Below are 18,311 nucleotides of genomic sequence, written 5' to 3'. Positions count from 1 at the left end.
AATGCCTATTCTTAAAGGTGCAATGTACAACAACAAACGTATTATAAGTGAATAGGTAACGAATAGGTAACAGGGTATTAACCGAGCGCTGGAACGGGTACATACGCGCTGATAGGGTCATTTCATCTCTAAGAACACATTGTTACCACCAGAGACACGGACACAATTGAAAATCCTTTTCTAAAAGGTGCAACGTACAACAAACGTATTATAAGTGAATAGGTAACGAATAGGTAACAGGGTATTTACTGAGCGCTGGAACGGGTACATGGGCGCTAATAGGGTAATTTCATCTCTAAGAACACATTGTTACCACAAGAGACATGTAGACAATTAAAAATCCTTTTCTAAAAGGTGCAACGTACAACAAATGTATTATAAGTGAAAAGTGACGAATAGGTAACGAATAGGTAACGAATAGGTAACGAATAAGTAACAGGGTTTTAACCGAGCGCTGGAACGGGTTCATGCGCTCCTATAGGGTCATTTCATCTCTAAGAACACATTGTTATCACCAGAGACATGGGCACAATTGAAAATCCTTTTTTAAAAGGTGCAACGTACAACAAACGTATTAAAAGCGAATAAGTAACGAATAGGTAACGAAAAGGTAACAGGGTTTTAACCGAGCGCTTGAACGGGTACATGCGCGCTATTAGGGTCATGTCATCTCTAAGAACACATTGTTACCACCAGAGTCACGGACACAATTGAAAATCCTTTTCTAAAAGGTGCAACGTAAAACAAACGTATTATAAGTGAATAGGTAACGAATAGGTAACAGGGTATTTACTGAGCGCTGGAACGGGTACATGGGCGCTTATAGGGTAATTTAATCTCTAAGAACACATTGTAACCACAAGAGACATGTAGACAATTAAAAATCCTTTTCGAAAAGGTGCAACGTACAAAAAACGTATTATAAGTGAAAAGTGACGAATAGGTAACGAATAGGTAACGAATAGGTAACAGGGTATTAACCGAGCGCTGGAACGGGTTCATGCGCTCTTATAGGGTCATTTCATCTCTAAGAACACACTGTTACCACCAGAGACATGAACACAATTAAAAAAGGATTTATTTCAAGGTGCACCATATACCCAGCGCATTAAAAGCGAATAAGTAACGAACAGGTAACAGGTATTTTTTTACCAAGCGCTGGAACGGATACATGCGCTCTAATAGGGTCATTTCATCTCTAAGAACACATTGTTACAACAAGAGACATGGTCACAAATGAAAATCCTTTTTTAAAAGTTGCAACGTACAACAAACGTTTTAAAAGCGAATAAGTAACGAATAGGTAACGAATAGGTAACAGGGTATTTACAGAGCGCTGGAACGGGTACATGCGCGCTAATAGGGTTATATCATCTCTAAGAACACATTGTTACCACAAGAGACATGTAGACAATTAAAAATCCTTTTCTAAAAGGTGCAACTTACAACAAACGTAATATAAGTGAATAGGTAACGAATGGGTAACAGGGTTTTAACCGAGCGCTGGAACGGGTTCATGCGCTCTTATAGGGTCATTTCATCTCTAAGAACACATTGTTATCACCAGAAACATGGACACAATTGAAAATCCTTTTTTATAAGGTGCAACGTACAACAAACGTATTAAAAGCGAATAAGTAACGAATAGGTAACGAATAGGTCACAGGGTTTTAACCGATCGCTTGAACGGGTACATGCGCGCTTATAGGGTCATGTCATCTCTAAGAACACATTGTTACCACAAGAGACATGTAGACAATTAAAAATCCTTTTCTAAAAGGTGCAACTTACAACAAACGTTATATATGTGAATAGGTAACGAATAGGTAACAGGGTATTAACCGAGCGCTGGAACGGGTTCATGCGCTCTTATAGGGTCATTTCATCTCTAAGAACACATTGTTAACACAAGAGACATTGGCACAATTGAAAATCCTTTTTTAAAAGGTGCAACGTACAACAAACGTATTAAAAGCGAATAAGTAACGAATAGGTAACGAAAAGGTAACAGGGTTTTAACTGAGCGCTTGAACGGGTACATGCGCGCTCTTAGGGTCATGTAATCTCTAAGAACACATTGTTACCACCAGAGACACGGACACAATTGAAAATCCTTTTCTAAAAGGTACAACGTACAACAAACGTATTATAAGTGAATAGGTTACGAATAGGTAACAGGGTATTTACTGAGCGCTGGAACGGTACATGGGCGCTGATAGGGTAATTTCATCTCTTAGAACACATTGTTATCCCAAGAGACATGAAGACAATTGAAAATCCTTTTCTAAAAGGTGCAACGTACAACAAACGTATTATAAGTGAAAAGTGACGAATAGGTAACGAATAGGTAACGAATTGGTAACAGGGTATTAACCGAGCGCTGGAACGGGTTCATGCGCTCTTATAGGGTCATTTCATCTCTTAGAACACACTGTTACCACCAGAGACATGAACACAATTAAAAAAGGATTTATTTCAAGGTGCACCGTATACCCAGCGCATTAAAAGCGAATAAGTAACGAACAGGTAACATTTTTTTTGTTACCAAGCGCTGGAAAGGGTACATGCGCTCTAATAGGGTCATTTCATCTCTAAGAACACATTGTTACCACAAGAGACATGGTCACAATTGAAAATACTTTTTCAACAGTTGCAACGTACAACAAACGTTTTTAAAGCGAATAAGTAACAAATAGGTAACGAATAGGTAACAGGGTATTTACTGAGCGCTGGAACGGGTACATGCGCGCTAATAGGGTAATTTCATCTCTAAGAACACATTGCTACCACAAGAGACATGTAGACAATTAAAAATCCTTTTCTAAAAGGTGCAACTTACAACAAACGTAATATAAGTGAATAGGTAACGAATAGGTAACAGGGTATTAACCGAGCGCTGGAACGGGTTCATGCGCTCTTATAGGATAATTTCATCTTTAAGAACACATTGTTATCACCAGAAACATGGGCACAATTGAAAATCCTTTTTTAAAAGGTGCAACGTACAACAAACGTATTAAAAGCGAATAAGTAACGAATAGGTAACGAATAGGTAACAGGGTATTTACTGAGCGTTGGAACGGGTACATGCGCGCTAATAGGGTAATTTCATCTCTTAGAACACATTGTTACCACAAGAGTCATGTAGACAATTAAAAATCCTTTTCTAAAAGGTGCAACTTACAACAAACGTAATATAAGTGAATAGGTAACAAGGTATTAACCGAGCGCTGGAACGGGTTCATGCGCTCTTATAGGGTCATTTCATCTCTAAGAACACACTGTTACCACCAGAGACATGAACACAATTAAAAAAGGATTTATTTCAAGGTGCACCGTATACCCAGCGCAGTAAAAGCGAAGTAAGTAACAGGTAACAGGTTTTTTACCAAGCGCTGGAATGGGTACATGCGCTCTAATAGGGTCATTTCATCTCTAAGAACAAATTGTTACCACCAGAGACATGGTCACAATTGAAAATCCTTTTTTAAAAGTTGCAACGTACAACAAACGTTTTAAAAGCGAATAGGTAACGAATAGGTAACAGGGTATTTACTGAGCGCTGGAACGGGTACATGGGCGCTAATAGGGCAATTTCATCTCTAAGAACACATTGTTACCACAAGAGACATGGAGACAATTAAAAATCCTTTTCTTAAAGGTGCAACGTACAACAAACTTGTTGTAAGTGAATAGGTAACGAATAGGTAACAAATAGGTAACGAATAGGTAACAGAATATTAACCGAGCGCTGGAACGGGTTCATGCGCTCTAATAGGGTCATCTCATCTCTAAGAACACATTGTTACCACCAGAGACATGAACACAATTAAAAACGATTTATTTCAAGGTGCAACGTATGCCTCGTGCATTAAAAGCAAATAAGGAACGAATAAGTAACAGGGTATTATCCGAGTGCTAGAACGAGTACATATGTGCTAATAGGGGTATTTCATCTATAAGAACACATTATTACCAACAAAGATATGAACTTAATTGAAAATTCTTTTCTAAAAGGTGCAACGTACAACAAACTTTTTAAAAGCGAATAAGTAACGAATAGGTAACAGGGTATTTTCAGAACGCTGGAACGGATTCAAATGCACTTATAGAGTTATATCGCCTCTAAGAGCCCAAATCTTCCACCAGAGACAACAAAACAATTGAAAATGATGTTTTAAAGGGTGCAACGTAAGATACTCGTATTATAAGCAAATTATAAGTGAGTGATCGAACGAATTAAACAAAGGTAATAGCATGCTCCGAAACGATGTACACCCTGCTTACATGTTTAACTCCACCACATTATGTTAGTATGTGCCTGTCCCTAGACAAGAGACTGAAATTAAGTAGTTATTGTTTGTTTTCATCCCGTCGAACCAAGATCCATCTTCAAAAATACGGACATAAAGCAGTTAAAAGGTAGAACGTATAAAAAAAACAAGTAAGGAACAAATGCGTATCGAACATGAAGTAAAAGGATCGGTTGAGAACAGACACATATAAATAGGCCATAAAAAGATCATTTTACCTCAACAAATTTAGAACTATTACCATATGTAAGAGTATTAACAACTAGTTTTGTAATTACTAGCAATAACGGATGGCACCCTTCCCCCTATTACCAGGTGAGCGGCAGCCATTTTGACAATTCCAAAGTCAAAGAGAGCATCTACAGATGTCTAGTAACATTTTTGCAAAGTTACATTTTGAAATGTTTGATATTTTTCCTGTTTCCATGGTTACGGCGGCCATTTTGAAAATTCCAACTTCAAAATCCAACTCTGCCTATGCCAGTTACCATTCCTGTAAAATTTCATCCAGTTTGCTGAAAATTCTTATTTTTGAAATTTTAGACCTTTTTGTATTGTTTTCATGGTAACAAGACCTATTTTGAAAATTCCAACTCCAAATGCCACATCTACCAATGTTGCTCGTCATTACTGTGAAGTTTCATGAAGTTTTGAGCATTTGGAGAATTTTGAAAATTTTGGTGTAGTTTCCATAGCAACATAGTAGTTCCAATGATCGCCAAAATCATCCAACACCTGTACATAGGGGGCACCTACATTGTTTTAAAATATGATGATTCTGAGTTGAAGCATATCCAAACAGTTCACCAGAAACCAAAAGCTGATTTTTTTCAAAATTGTGCCGTTTCCAAGGTAACGGCAGCCATATTAAACTATTCCATGCCATAATTAAAAAGGGGGAAGAATATTAAAAATCAAATAAGTAACGAATAGGTAACGAATAGGGAATAGGGAATAGGTAACGAATAGGTAACGAATAGGGAATAGGGAATAGGTAACGAATAAGGAATAGGGAATAGGTAACGAATAGGCAACGAATAGGGAATAGGGAATAGGTAACGAATAGGCAACGAATAGGGAATAGGGAATAGGTAACGAATAGGCAACGAATAGGGAATAGGGAATAGGTAACGAATAGGCAACGAATAGGGAATAGGGAATAGGTAACGAATAGGTAACGAATAGGGAATAGGGAATAGGTAACGAATAGGTAACGAATAGGGAATAGGGAATAGGTAACGAATAGGGAATAGGGAATAGGTAACCAACTTGACGCCCACATCCCTTACATCACATCCATCCTCTTAAGGTAAGAGTGGCCTTATCCAACAGAAGCTGGAAATCGTGAACTCGGTGGCCGATCAATGGGAGTTCCTGGTATTGGAACCTTTTTTTTTGGACGATCAATGCTTTTGAATAGGGACATATGGTTGGAAACCCTTTTTAAAGTTGCCGTTTCTGCCCCATGACCTATTTGAGTGACTCATCCCTTCCACTTATTTCACAAAGTAAAATGGCTCACAAATTCTATTTCGTTATTTCAGGAATTATCCAAATAAAAGACATTCGTTGCCAAAAAAACCAACAAAGTTCTGTTTGAATTAGAACTATGTATTTTCTTTGAGGGCTTTCAGTTACTGGCATAAGGATGTCCTTTTTATATCAATATGCAATTTTCCAGTACTCATTGACTGGGCTTACTATCATGTCTAATACAGCAATAGACTGAGCTAAATAACTGGTCTTCAACAGCCATTGACTGGGCTAAATATCATGTCTTCAATAGCAATGTTTTCAGCTAAATATCATGTCTTCAACAACAACGGACTGATCTTAATACCATGCCTTCATCAGCAAAACATAGAGCTATATATCATGTCTACAACAGCAATGTACTGGTCTAAATTTCATGTCTTCAAAAGCAATGAACTGATTTAATTATCATGTCTTTAGCAGCAATGAACTGAGCTAAATATCATGTCTTTAGCAGCAATGAACAGAGCTAAATATCATGTCTTTAGCAGCAATGAACAGAGCTAAATATCATGTCTTTAGCAGCAATGAACTGAGCTAAATATCATGTCTTTAGCAGCAATGGACTGAGCTAAATATCATGTCTATAACAGCAATGGGCTGAGCTAAATATCTTGTCTTCAATAGCAATGAACTGAGCTATATATCACGTCTTCAATAACAATGGACTGGTCTAAATTTCATGTCTTTAGCAGCAATGGACTGAGTTAAATATCATGTCTACAACAGGAATGGACTGAGCTAAATATCATGTCTTCAATAGCAATGGGCTGAGCTGAATATCATGTCTTCAATAGCAATGGCCTGAGCTAAATATCATGTCTTGAACAGCAATATACTGAGTTAAATATCATTTCTTCAACAGCAATGGACTGAGCTAAATATCATGTCTTCAAAAAAAATGTACAGAGTTTAATACTATGTATGCAACAGCAATGGGCTGTGCTAATTATCATGTCTTCAATAGCAATGGACTGAGCTAAATATCATGTCTTCAGTAACAATGGGCTGAGCTGAATATCATGGCTCCAAAAGCAATGAACAGAGCTAAATAGCATGTCTACAACAGCAATATACTGATCTATATATCATAACTACAACAGCAATGTACTGGTCTTATTATCATGCCTTCAATGGCAATGAACTGGGTTAAATATCATGGCTTCAACACCAAGGGACTGAGCTAAATACCATGTCTACAACAAATATGGACTGAGCTAAACTTCATGTCTTTCACAGCAATGTGCTGAGCTGAATATAATTTCTACAACAACATTAGACTTAGCTAAATAGCATATCTTCAGTAACAATAGGCTGAGCTGAATATCATGGCTTCAACACCAATGGACTGAGCTAAATACCTTGTCTACAACAACTATGGAGTGAGGACTGAGCTAAATATCATGTCTACAACAGCAATGGACTGAGCTAAATATTATGTCTTTAACAGCAGTGGGCTGAGCTGAATATCATGTCAACAACAGCAATGGACTGAGCTAAATATCACGTCTACAACAGCAATGGACTGAGCTAAATATTATGTCTTTAACAGCAATGGGCTGAGCTAAATATTATGTCTTTAACAGCAATGGTCTGTACTTATTATCATGTCTATACAACACCAATGGACTGAGCTGAATATCATGTCTACAAAAGCTATGGAGTGAGGACTGAGCTAAATCGCAGGTTTTCAACAGCAAAAGACTGAGCTAAATATCTTGTGTTCAACAGCAATGTATTGGTCTAAATTTTATGTCTTCAATAGCAGTGAACTTAGCTAAATACTATGTATGCAATAGCAATGGGCTGTGCTAATTAACATGTCTTTCATAGCAATGGACTGAGCTGAATATAATTTCTTCAACAGCAATAGACTTAGCTTAATATCATGTCTTCAGTAACAATGGGCTGAGCTGAATATCATGGCTTCAACACCAATGGATGGAGCTGAATATCATGTGTACAACAACTATGGACTGAGCTAAATATCGTGTGTACAACAACTATGGACTGAGCTAAATATCATGTGTACAACAGCAATGGAGTGAGGACTGGGCTAAATATCATGTGTACAACAGCAATGGAGTGAGGACTGAGCTAAATATCATGTGTACAACAGCAACGGACTGAGCTAAATATCATGTGTACAACAGCGATGGAGTGAGGACTGAGCTAAATATCATGTGTACAACAGCAATGGACTGAGCTAAATAGCATGTGTACGACAGCTATGGAGTGAGGACTGAGCTAAATATCATGTGTACAACAGCTATGGACTGAGTTAAATATCATGTCTGCAACAGTGATGTGTAGAGCTAAATGTAATAGTGCAGCCTTGAGCTTAATATTATTGTTAGCTTATAAATATAAGTATATTGACTAAAGAATAAATTTTAAGTTCATTGTTTTGACAATTTTACATTCAAACATGAATAGGTTTATAAAAATTTCCTGATTCTGATCATGTGAGTAAAAACATAGTTGCCAACTCACGATATTCACATGTTATACATGCTTTTTCAATGGTATTCAGGCAAGAATTTTGGCAAGTACACGCTTTTGGTCACTGTACATGCCATTACATGTTTTTTTGTTGTTTAGTGAGATTGCAATTCACTTTGAAACTTGAATATTGACCATGCCACTGTGTTCTGTTTGAAAGATATGAACAAAGTCTTAACTGTCAAATCCTTAGATATTAAAACTGAAAGAACAAGATTGTGTCCATAGTTCACAGATGCCCCACAAGCACTATCATTTTTTAGGTTCAATTGGATGTGAAATTGGGGTCAAACTGTAATTTGGCATTACATTAGAAAGATCATATCATAGGCAACATGTGTACTAACTTTTAAGTTGATTGGATTTTAACTTCATCAAAAACTACCGTGAACAAAAGTTGAACAGACTGAAAACATTACTAGTATGCTCCTAAGTGGGTCATAAACATTGATATGATTTTGACAGGTAATAAATCCTCTGACCTTCTAAGCTGATGTGATAATTATGCTGATCAGTAGGTAACAGTAACAAACAATGTTCATTAAAATAAATAAATAGTTTATTCATAAAATAATAGAGGAAAACGAGTGACAATGAGACTGATAAAATTAAAAATTGATGTGAAATACAATTTTTACACTATGAGAATGTGAAGAACGTCAAGTATTATTATTATCATATTTAAAAAAAAACAAAAGGTGTTTAGCTACTGTATCAATATCCAATTCTACAAACTGAAAATTATATATTTGAGCTTTTTCTTCTTTTGAAATACAATTTTAAAATTAGAAATTCTTAACATAACACACTGATTATACAAAGGTTAAGTGACTATCTTGTTAACTGCTTAATCAATTTTTCAAAGTAACTTAAAACAACATTTTCCAGAATATGACCTTCCTTTATTTTAATCTATTATTAGTATTCAGAACCTTGATTTAGTTTTCTGACATACTTAAAAATTAATTCTGCATAGGATTAGTCATAAATTTGTCATTAACATGATTAAATAATCCACATTAAACACATGTGATCAGTCTTAGATCTTACGATACACGTCACAATGACCATATGTCTTCAGTCAGTGTTCTGACATACAAACCATAATGACTATAAGATCATGTGTGATCAGCTTTAATATTGTCATTAAAACCACACTGACCATGTGTCAGATCATCCGTGACTAGACATAGTTCCCACTTTTAATCCGCTGTATGTGCTATACAAACTATAAGTAGCCAAACATCATGACTGCATCAAAACAGAACATGATCACTATCACTGATCGTTCTAACAAACAAGTTATTTTGAAATTCATTTGATCCTAATTATAAATGTGTATCAATTTTTCTTTTTGGTTTTAGTTTTTTCTAGACTATCTTGATAATCTTGTATAAGTGTTTCTTGTGTTTGTGGAGTAGCTGGACAATATTTACTGAATTCCATCACAAATTCTCCTTTACCCTGAGTCAGTGATCGTAACTCCGTTGAAAATCCAAACATTTCATTTAAAGCAACCTGAAAAATATAAACAAAACAATATTATTTGTTCTTTCTATTCAAAGCAATTATAAAATTATCAACAAAAATTTAATTCATCCATTTATTTAAACCAACCAGAAAAACTAAACTGGACTCTAACATTGCTACAATGTTCTAACATTGCTACAATGTTCTAACATTGCTACAATGTATCTTATAAAGATGTGTTATCACTATTTTTTGTGAGTGTATTTCCTTTCATTTTTAAGAGATAATTTTTCATATCATGTCACTGTCTTCTGATAGAACAATATTGTCAGAAACTAAGGGTGTGCATCCTGTTGTCAATGTAAACATCAACCATGTCATATAGCAAATAGCGATAAACAGATAATCAATGGTCTTTCAAACTTAAGGATGTTTCCCAGCCACATCTCCTCTCAGTGTGTTCACCCCTCAAAAGTTGTAGCTAAGTACCAACCCTCTTATTTGAAAAACCATCAATAATCTATATTTCATTGGACTTCAATAACAACAGCAATTTTCCTAAACAAAAACCCCTATCTTTATGAGAAATATATAGCAAAAACCTAACTTTTAATTTTGATCAACAAAAGTAAAAATAGCTCACAGTGAAAGCCAGTTCACTCTTACTGATCATAAGATTATGTAAATTTTGAGTCATTTAAATAATGAAAATGAGGTTCATCATGACATATCTCTTGAATGGGCTGCTCACAAACTCAGCATATCTTACTGCACAATAGAGAGTAAAAAATATGTGGTAAGATGTATGTAGAGAATAAAATTCCACTAATCCCATATTACCTTACAATTCAGGTACTGAAAATTCCATCACAATACAAGAATAAAATTCAATTAAGGATGTTTTACCTCACAATACAAAAGATAAAATTTAATTAAGCCCATCTTACCTCACAATACAGTGTAAAGTATCCTTCATTAGCATCTGTTCCTATAATAACACCATTCCTTTTAGTGATACATTGCATGGTTGGTCCTTGGTATTCTGCTGGACAGTTGACCTCTACTAACATAACAGGTTCTAACACATTCCAAACACCCTCAGTAAAACCTATAAATAATGATACACAGGACTGAATCAAGTGTTATCAGTTAGTTTCTAATACTCTTGTAAATGTTTCTATTCATGCTAATTCTCTTGATATAAATCTAAATAAAGAAAAATTAGTACTGAAAACAAAAAGTAGAATCTTATTCCTTGACTGGAATTATTATATGTAAAGCCCCCAAAAATTCATGATTGTCGTACCATTATTGCATTACCGACTTGCGACAAACCCACGATAGTACAATTACAATATTTTTTCTGCTGTGTACCCATTTAAAAAAAAAATTTGCACAACAGTGCCACAACAACTATTTTATAGATATTCCATGACAAAAAATTGTACGATCTGTTTTGTGACTGGGGCTTAAAGCATGGAATATATACTGTTTTTTTTAAGTTAACTTTACTTACCCCAAGTACTAAGTTTCATTTTTATTTGACCACATCTTAATAGTAAAATAATTTACTCCAAAAAGTTAAACTGATACTGAAATAACAAACATTATACTGTTGTTTGCAAAGCATAAAAAAATATGCTTATAATAGACGGCTTCACATATTCTAACAAACACCTGTAATATGAAGAAGGGAGAGCCAGACTGAAAGATATATATTGTGCACTTACATTCCTGAGTAGCATAATATGCAGCTTGTTCAAAGGACCAGTCACTGGAATCCACTATGTGATGGGCTCCTAAAATGTAAAGTACACAACTGAGATTAAATTGTCAGGCTTTTGGTATCATTGTATGTAATGTAATGTAATGTGTCAGGCTTTTGCATACCTGCCAACTTTTCAAAATGCCCATGGGTGTTTTAAGTACAAGATAGTACAAGATGGATCCTATAGTTCCATAAAACCATCAAGGGGGCCTTCAAATATATTTTAATGTTGTTTTTTGGCTTCTTACATACAATGATACCAAAAGATTTGGTATCATTGTATGTAATGTAAAGTAATGTAAAGTACACAAATTATGTAATGTCGAGTACGCTATTATTTAAATGGGATCAAACAATAATAATTTCTCAGAATTGTAAACTATTAAACACTACTATTAGGCTGAAAGAGAGATTTTATAAATAAAACACTTTTTTTAATCAATATCACTATTTGGAATATTTTGTTATTTTACTATAGGGAGATTTCGCATGTCTTTCATTCTAACATGACGTCCTTCAAACACTTTGAGTACACACCCGTGGTAAAATATGAATATATTTGTTGGGCTGTTGCGATTGTACTCCCACGTCATATGATTGTTTATGAATGAAGCACACGACGTCATAATATGATGACGTAATAATTTGATAATTTTACGGGAAAATACACGCCTCTGATACCGAAAATCATCACAACAAGGAAACGTAAACAAACGATGCTAAAATGTGGTATAAGCCCTTTTTTATATACGTAGAAGATATATAAGTAAATTATCATTAAAATTCATTAAAATCTATCTAAATATGTTATTGTAAACAGTTTGAGCATGTCACTAATTCTGTTTGCTCCGTTCTCTACCGCCAATCTATAAGTGCGTTAATTTATGGGAACGGCAAATGTTGCCTCCACCTAGACCCACCTAGAGCGTTTCGATCCAAAAGAATTGCCGTAATTGTCTTATTAGAATCGAAATAATTCACGGGGGCTTGAATATATCTAGATTTTACCACGGGTTGTCCCTTTATGCCGATATTTTACCCCTCGCTATCGCTCAGGGTAAAATATTTGTCATAAAGGGCCAACCCGTGGTAAAATCACGATATATTCAAGCCCCCATGAATTATTTCTTAAATATAACATGAATTATCAACAGATAATAAATAACTAACCATCTGTTAAGGTGAACTTTACACCAGCCACTTTATTTCCTGTCAGATAGCCTTTATCACAAGCTCTAAGGAAACCCTACAAATAAACAAATAAACAAGTAAAGTGATATCATATGGCCACTTTCATTGGCAAATTAATTTTTGATCATCACAATTATAAATCTGTTAAGATAGATTATTCACATTTATAAAAACCTCACAATAAATTCTGAATTTACAGTATTCACTTTAGAATTTTATACATTAAAAGAAAACCTACAGCATATGCAAATTTGACTCATTCTGAAATTTTTCTATTTATATTTAAATGTTGAAAAAAAACTGAGATATTTTAACACGTAATGTCTTTATACTATAAATTCAGTAAGTACTGCAAGTTTTTTTTTTTATCAATTCTTATAGTGTTACTGGGCAAAAATCTCAATAGGAACTGGTATTTTGATATCGGATACATTCATCTGTATGAATATTTTCCTGAAACTGCAATAATCAATTATGCATCGATGTCTGTTGTTTAAAAATCACAATTATGAATGCATACTACATTTCTGAATTTACAGTATACAAAATTGAGTCTAGGGACTCTATCAAAATGATTCACTCAGACGTTCGTCCACCAAACGGAGTTCAATTTCAAATTGACTTTAAAATACTCTTCAGATGAAGATTTTGCACATATTTAAATTTGATGTGTATCTTCCATATTTTACATGGTGCTATATTCCTTTTGAATATAACATTTAAGATGTAGCATAGTAAAAATAAATACATACCCGTTTTATAGATGATATAAAATTCTTTGGAACATTAGTGCCCACAGTCTTATCTAAAAATTCTAGTTTAGTGTTTGCCTCTGGTGGTAAGGGCTGAAAAAAATAAAACAACTGTTAAAACAAGCATTCTGTTAGTATTGGCTGGCAACATATAAACCCCCTCCAGTTAATAATTCATTGTACTGGAATAAAATGACTGGTCATAAAACTATTATAAAACAAGAATCGAGTAAATAACTTCAAGCATGATGGAAAAAAATGTGGAAAATTAAACAAATATTTGAGTGAATTTTCAAAGTCTAAGGAACATAACTTTGCACAAAGAAAAAAAAGTGCAAACTTAAAGTTCCCTTCAACTTCGTCCAAAAAAGAACAAAATTATTTTAGGGTAAATCTGACATATCTTTATGCATGGACCTTACCATAGATAATAAAGTCTGACAAGAATGCTATTGATACATATCAAATTTTCTAATTCTAAACAAAAAGAACATTTTGGTGGTAAGCTGTCTTCATTTCTGCATGAGTATCTTCGACTAGCTATTCTACACACACATTTACCCCTATTTACTCCCTATAGTACTCCCCACTACAGGGAAATAACTCAATAAAATCAGCTGAACGCTATTGTTGAGGAAATATTAGGCATCTCAATGATCAAAATTAGTGTTTTCCAAATTGCTATGTAGACAAAGTGCATGGTTCAATTTTTTGAAATTTTCATATTTTAGTCCAATGATCAAAGTAAATATTTTGTCAAAATTTTATGAATATTGAACGAGCCAAATCAATTTTAGACGAAGTGTTACATACCAGCTTAAGTCTAACAGTAGTATAAACCCATTTTCTAAGTATTTCCCAATGTATCACTGGTGACAGCAACAACACAAGATCTGATCAGCCTGAGCCACTGCTTTCTAGCTGACATCTTTTCATAGCTTTAAACTACCTTTCATTACATACTTTGAAACACAGACATTTATTTAAAGGAAAGACACAGAAATTCCTCTCTTTACCACTTTTGGTGAAAAAAAACCTCTACTGAAACACTAATTACCTCCAAAAAACCTATTACTCTACCATACTCCCCTCTTCCTCCAGATTGCTTCTTATGCTGGTAATCAAAACTAACGAAAAAAATATTTAACATATAATTCATGTTTACATGGTTAGATTGGACTGGGCAAGGTGAAGTCCAATTATACATGTTGAACTTTCACCTTCAGATTACAGATTAATCTGAATTTTCTATTCAGTATTGCAAATAGACTCCCTTGTTTGTTGCATGAAATTAATACTATCATATTGAAACTACAGAAAATAGAATATGATCCAACTTTTAAAACTATAAATAACTTTAAATTTCTATGAATAAAAAATCACCTTGTTTTCCATAAACATTTTTAACAATTTAATCATTGTCTGAACCTTATATACTTTTTAAGTTATTCCAAACTATTGAAATAAGTTTATCTACTTACGCCATTTTATCTACCACAGATTCTCTGAATGCTACCTTTGGTTTTCCAAGTGACACTTTACAACTATATTCTCTTTCTAACCTCTACAAATAGTCACAAAAATACTAAAGCTATTTCAAAAAGGCACCCAAGAACACAAAAACAGGTAATCTTATCCATCTGTAAACATCTATGGGTCCTGGAGGTCAATAAATAGGCTGCAAAATGAAATATGATGCTCTTCTTTTGCATTGTAAACATAGCACTATTCTTGCTTGATCTTTGTAAGCAAAATAATTTTTAAATTCCTGTAAGCCATGGGGGAGCATGTGTTTGATGACATAGTTAAAATTGCAACATCATATGCATTTTGCCAGATATCAAATTGAACGTTTTTGTGAGTTTTTTTTCACTTGGATATTTATAGATTATCGTTGATCATCTCAACGAGATTGGTTTTCCCGTTTGAGCAGGTACAGCGAAAGTGAGAAAATCAATCGAGTTGAGATGATACTGTAAACCAACTTATTTTCACTGATACTTTATTTAGCGTTGTACCCTTTCTTGACCACTTCGCGGCTATTTAATTTCGCGATTATCTGATTTACTTGATGAAGTTCATTTAGTAAAGATCAAAGATTGACATATTCGCGACGATTTATATTCGCGTTATTTTTCTACTCACGAAAGTCGCGAAAATAAATTGCTCGCGAAAATAAGTTGGTTTACAGTAATCTGTTTATCGCTATTTTACCTATGACGACGTTGTCAATTTCATGTCAATTTCATTAGCAATGCCACGTGGCCTCCTTAGTTTCTAGCGAAAAATTTTCCATCTCAAGCGAGAAGCATGATATGAAAATTATCAAAAAAAAGATCAAAGGATAAATGCACAAAATAGCGATAATAATTAATATCATTCTAAATAGAAGTCTACATGTATTTGTTCATTTTTAGTGCAATAAAATGGTGCCATTACTGTTATAACTACAACTCTGTCCATTCCTCTGCTGATGAACAATTAGTTTATTGAAAGATAAAAGACAAGTGAAATAAATTCTGAACTTTTGGTACTAAGTAATGTTCGTTCCTCTTCTTATTCTTATACTGAAATGGCTTAAAAACATTAACTATAAAACCTACTGAAAGTTCAGACTGTAACCATAATTTATTTACCTGTGCATAAATATCCAGGTGAAGTTCACCCATACCAGAACAGATAGTCTCCTTGGCCTCATCATCCCAGAACACATGATATGTAGGGTCTTCTCTACTAAATCTATTTATACCTTTAGAAAAGTTCTCTATATCTTTACTGTTTACTGGTTTTATAGACATTGAAATAACTGGATCAGGTACAAACATAGATTCCTGTAATCACAAACATAATCATGTTAAAGTTCCTGTAATCAAAAACATAATCATGTTACAATTCCTATAATAACAAACATAGTCATTTTACAATTCCTGATAACACAAATATAATCATGTTACAGTATTTTTGTTTTGTTTTATCAAACCAGTAATTCTTTAAAAGATCAAGATCTGTTTTAATACAGCAATATATTTTTCCCTGATCATTCTGTTCTTTTACTTTTGTTTGTTTTTCAGTTCACAACATATAATATATCTGATCCCTCCTCTTAGAATAGTTCAAACTACAAGTCATTGAACCTCTAAAGTGTTAGATTAAGCAGACAAACATTTAACATGATACATAAATTTTGCACCTTTAAAACATACACACACATTTGTATTAAATGCAGATTAAGTTAGCTTACCAGTGAAAGGTTAGAAGTTCCTTTAGATAAAAATGTGTCACCCCCAGCACATTCAACACCAAACAAAGCTACAATATCTCCAGCATATGCCTCAGTTATATCCTAAAACAAACATTGTATAGTTTAAACATGCTTAGATATACATTTTAAGTATTTTCATATCTGTACTTTGTGTCTTTTTGTTGTAGGTATGTATATATACCCTGTCAAGTCCACTGTGTTTTTGTTAGATGTATTTGCTTTGTATCAATCTGATGAGTTTAGGCCTTTTCAACTAATTTTACATTTTGTTCTTATGTTGTACTGTTTCATCATTGTCCCAGTTTGGTTCACCTTCAAAATAGTTTGACCCTGCCACACTTGTTCAACGAAATGCATATGTTTAATAGGCTTTGTATACAGAGAAGGTCAAAACCACGAAATCAAATATCCATGAATATGCAAGTTTTCAACCATCCACGAAAATTGATACCAACGAAAATAAATGAATCCACAGTAGTTGTTATTTTGTGTGTCATTTGGTTTCTAGTGGAGAGTTGTGGTCTCATTGGCAATCATACTACATCTACTTATTTTACATTATGGAAATAATTAAAGATTGTGACATTGTCATGTTTATTAGTAAATTTGAGCTTTGTAGCAGATATTGACTTTAATAATTCAATAAAGGGGAGATTTCTTTACGAGAGAAATTCCTGTACGGAGAAATTTAACCTACCTCCATCTCATCTGCATTCATTCTGACTAAACGGGAAACTTTGGTCTTTTTATTTGTTCGTGCATTTACAATGACATCACTTCCTTTTTTGATTCCACCTTGATAACATCTCATATATGTCAACTGTCCATACTTTCCAGCCTAAAATAAATCTAATATTTTACAACTGGTCACTTTTCACCACAAAATAAATCTAATATTTTTCAACTGGTCACTTTCCATCCTAAAATATATAGATATAGGAAGATGTGGTGTGAGTGCCAATGAGACAACTCTCCATCCAAATAACAATTTAAAAATTAAACCATTATAGGTTAAAGTACGGCCTTCAACACGGAGCCTTGGCTCACACCGAACAACAAGCTATAAAGGGCCCCAAAATTACTAGTGTAAAACCATTCAAACGGGAAAACCAACGGTCTAATCTATATAAACAAAACAAGAAACGAGAAACACGTATATATTACATAAACAAACGACAACTACTGTACATCAGATTCCTGACTTAGGACAGGTGCAAACATTTGCAGCGGGATTAAAGGTTTTAATGGGCCCAAACCTTCTCCCTTTTTCTGAAACAATAGCATAACATCACAACATATAAAAACATACGATAAAATATCAATTAGCAGACTTAACTCAATCAAAAAACGTATGATTACATAGTTCATATATGTCAACTGATCAACTATCCAGCTGAAAATAATTCCCTGAAATCTTTCTGTAAAACAACAATCTTCTGAACTCATGAGGCTATTTAGATGAAAGATTATTAGCATTACAAGAGATAAAATTGTGTTTCAAGACACAATGTATATTTCAA

General features: G+C 34.1%; 1 protein-coding gene across 1 annotated transcript in view; it reads right to left on the bottom strand.

Annotated features, from left to right (window-relative positions):
- Positions 1–8,947: 8,947 nt before the first annotated feature.
- The window catches only part of LOC134712867 (elongation factor G, mitochondrial-like), a 19,539-nt gene continuing 10,175 nt past the window's right edge, over positions 8,948–18,311 (bottom strand). Inside the window, exons 10-19 of the mRNA XM_063574837.1 lie at positions 17,489–17,629; positions 16,771–16,872; positions 16,166–16,360; positions 15,011–15,093; positions 14,587–14,656; positions 13,530–13,622; positions 12,757–12,832; positions 11,549–11,617; positions 10,766–10,926; positions 8,948–9,866 (exon numbers count right to left, since the gene is read on the bottom strand). Of these exons, the coding sequence (XP_063430907.1) occupies positions 9,690–9,866; positions 10,766–10,926; positions 11,549–11,617; positions 12,757–12,832; positions 13,530–13,622; positions 14,587–14,656; positions 15,011–15,093; positions 16,166–16,360; positions 16,771–16,872; positions 17,489–17,629 (1,167 nt within the window). The 3' untranslated portion in view covers positions 8,948–9,689. The remainder of the gene's footprint in view (positions 9,867–10,765; positions 10,927–11,548; positions 11,618–12,756; positions 12,833–13,529; positions 13,623–14,586; positions 14,657–15,010; positions 15,094–16,165; positions 16,361–16,770; positions 16,873–17,488; positions 17,630–18,311) is intronic.

Source organism: Mytilus trossulus, chromosome 3, assembly GCF_036588685.1.
Source record: "Mytilus trossulus isolate FHL-02 chromosome 3, PNRI_Mtr1.1.1.hap1, whole genome shotgun sequence".
NCBI classification, from domain to species: domain Eukaryota; kingdom Metazoa; phylum Mollusca; class Bivalvia; order Mytilida; family Mytilidae; genus Mytilus; species Mytilus trossulus.
The sequence above is the reverse complement of the archived record's forward strand: the minus strand, read 5'-3'. Positions and strand labels throughout refer to the sequence as shown.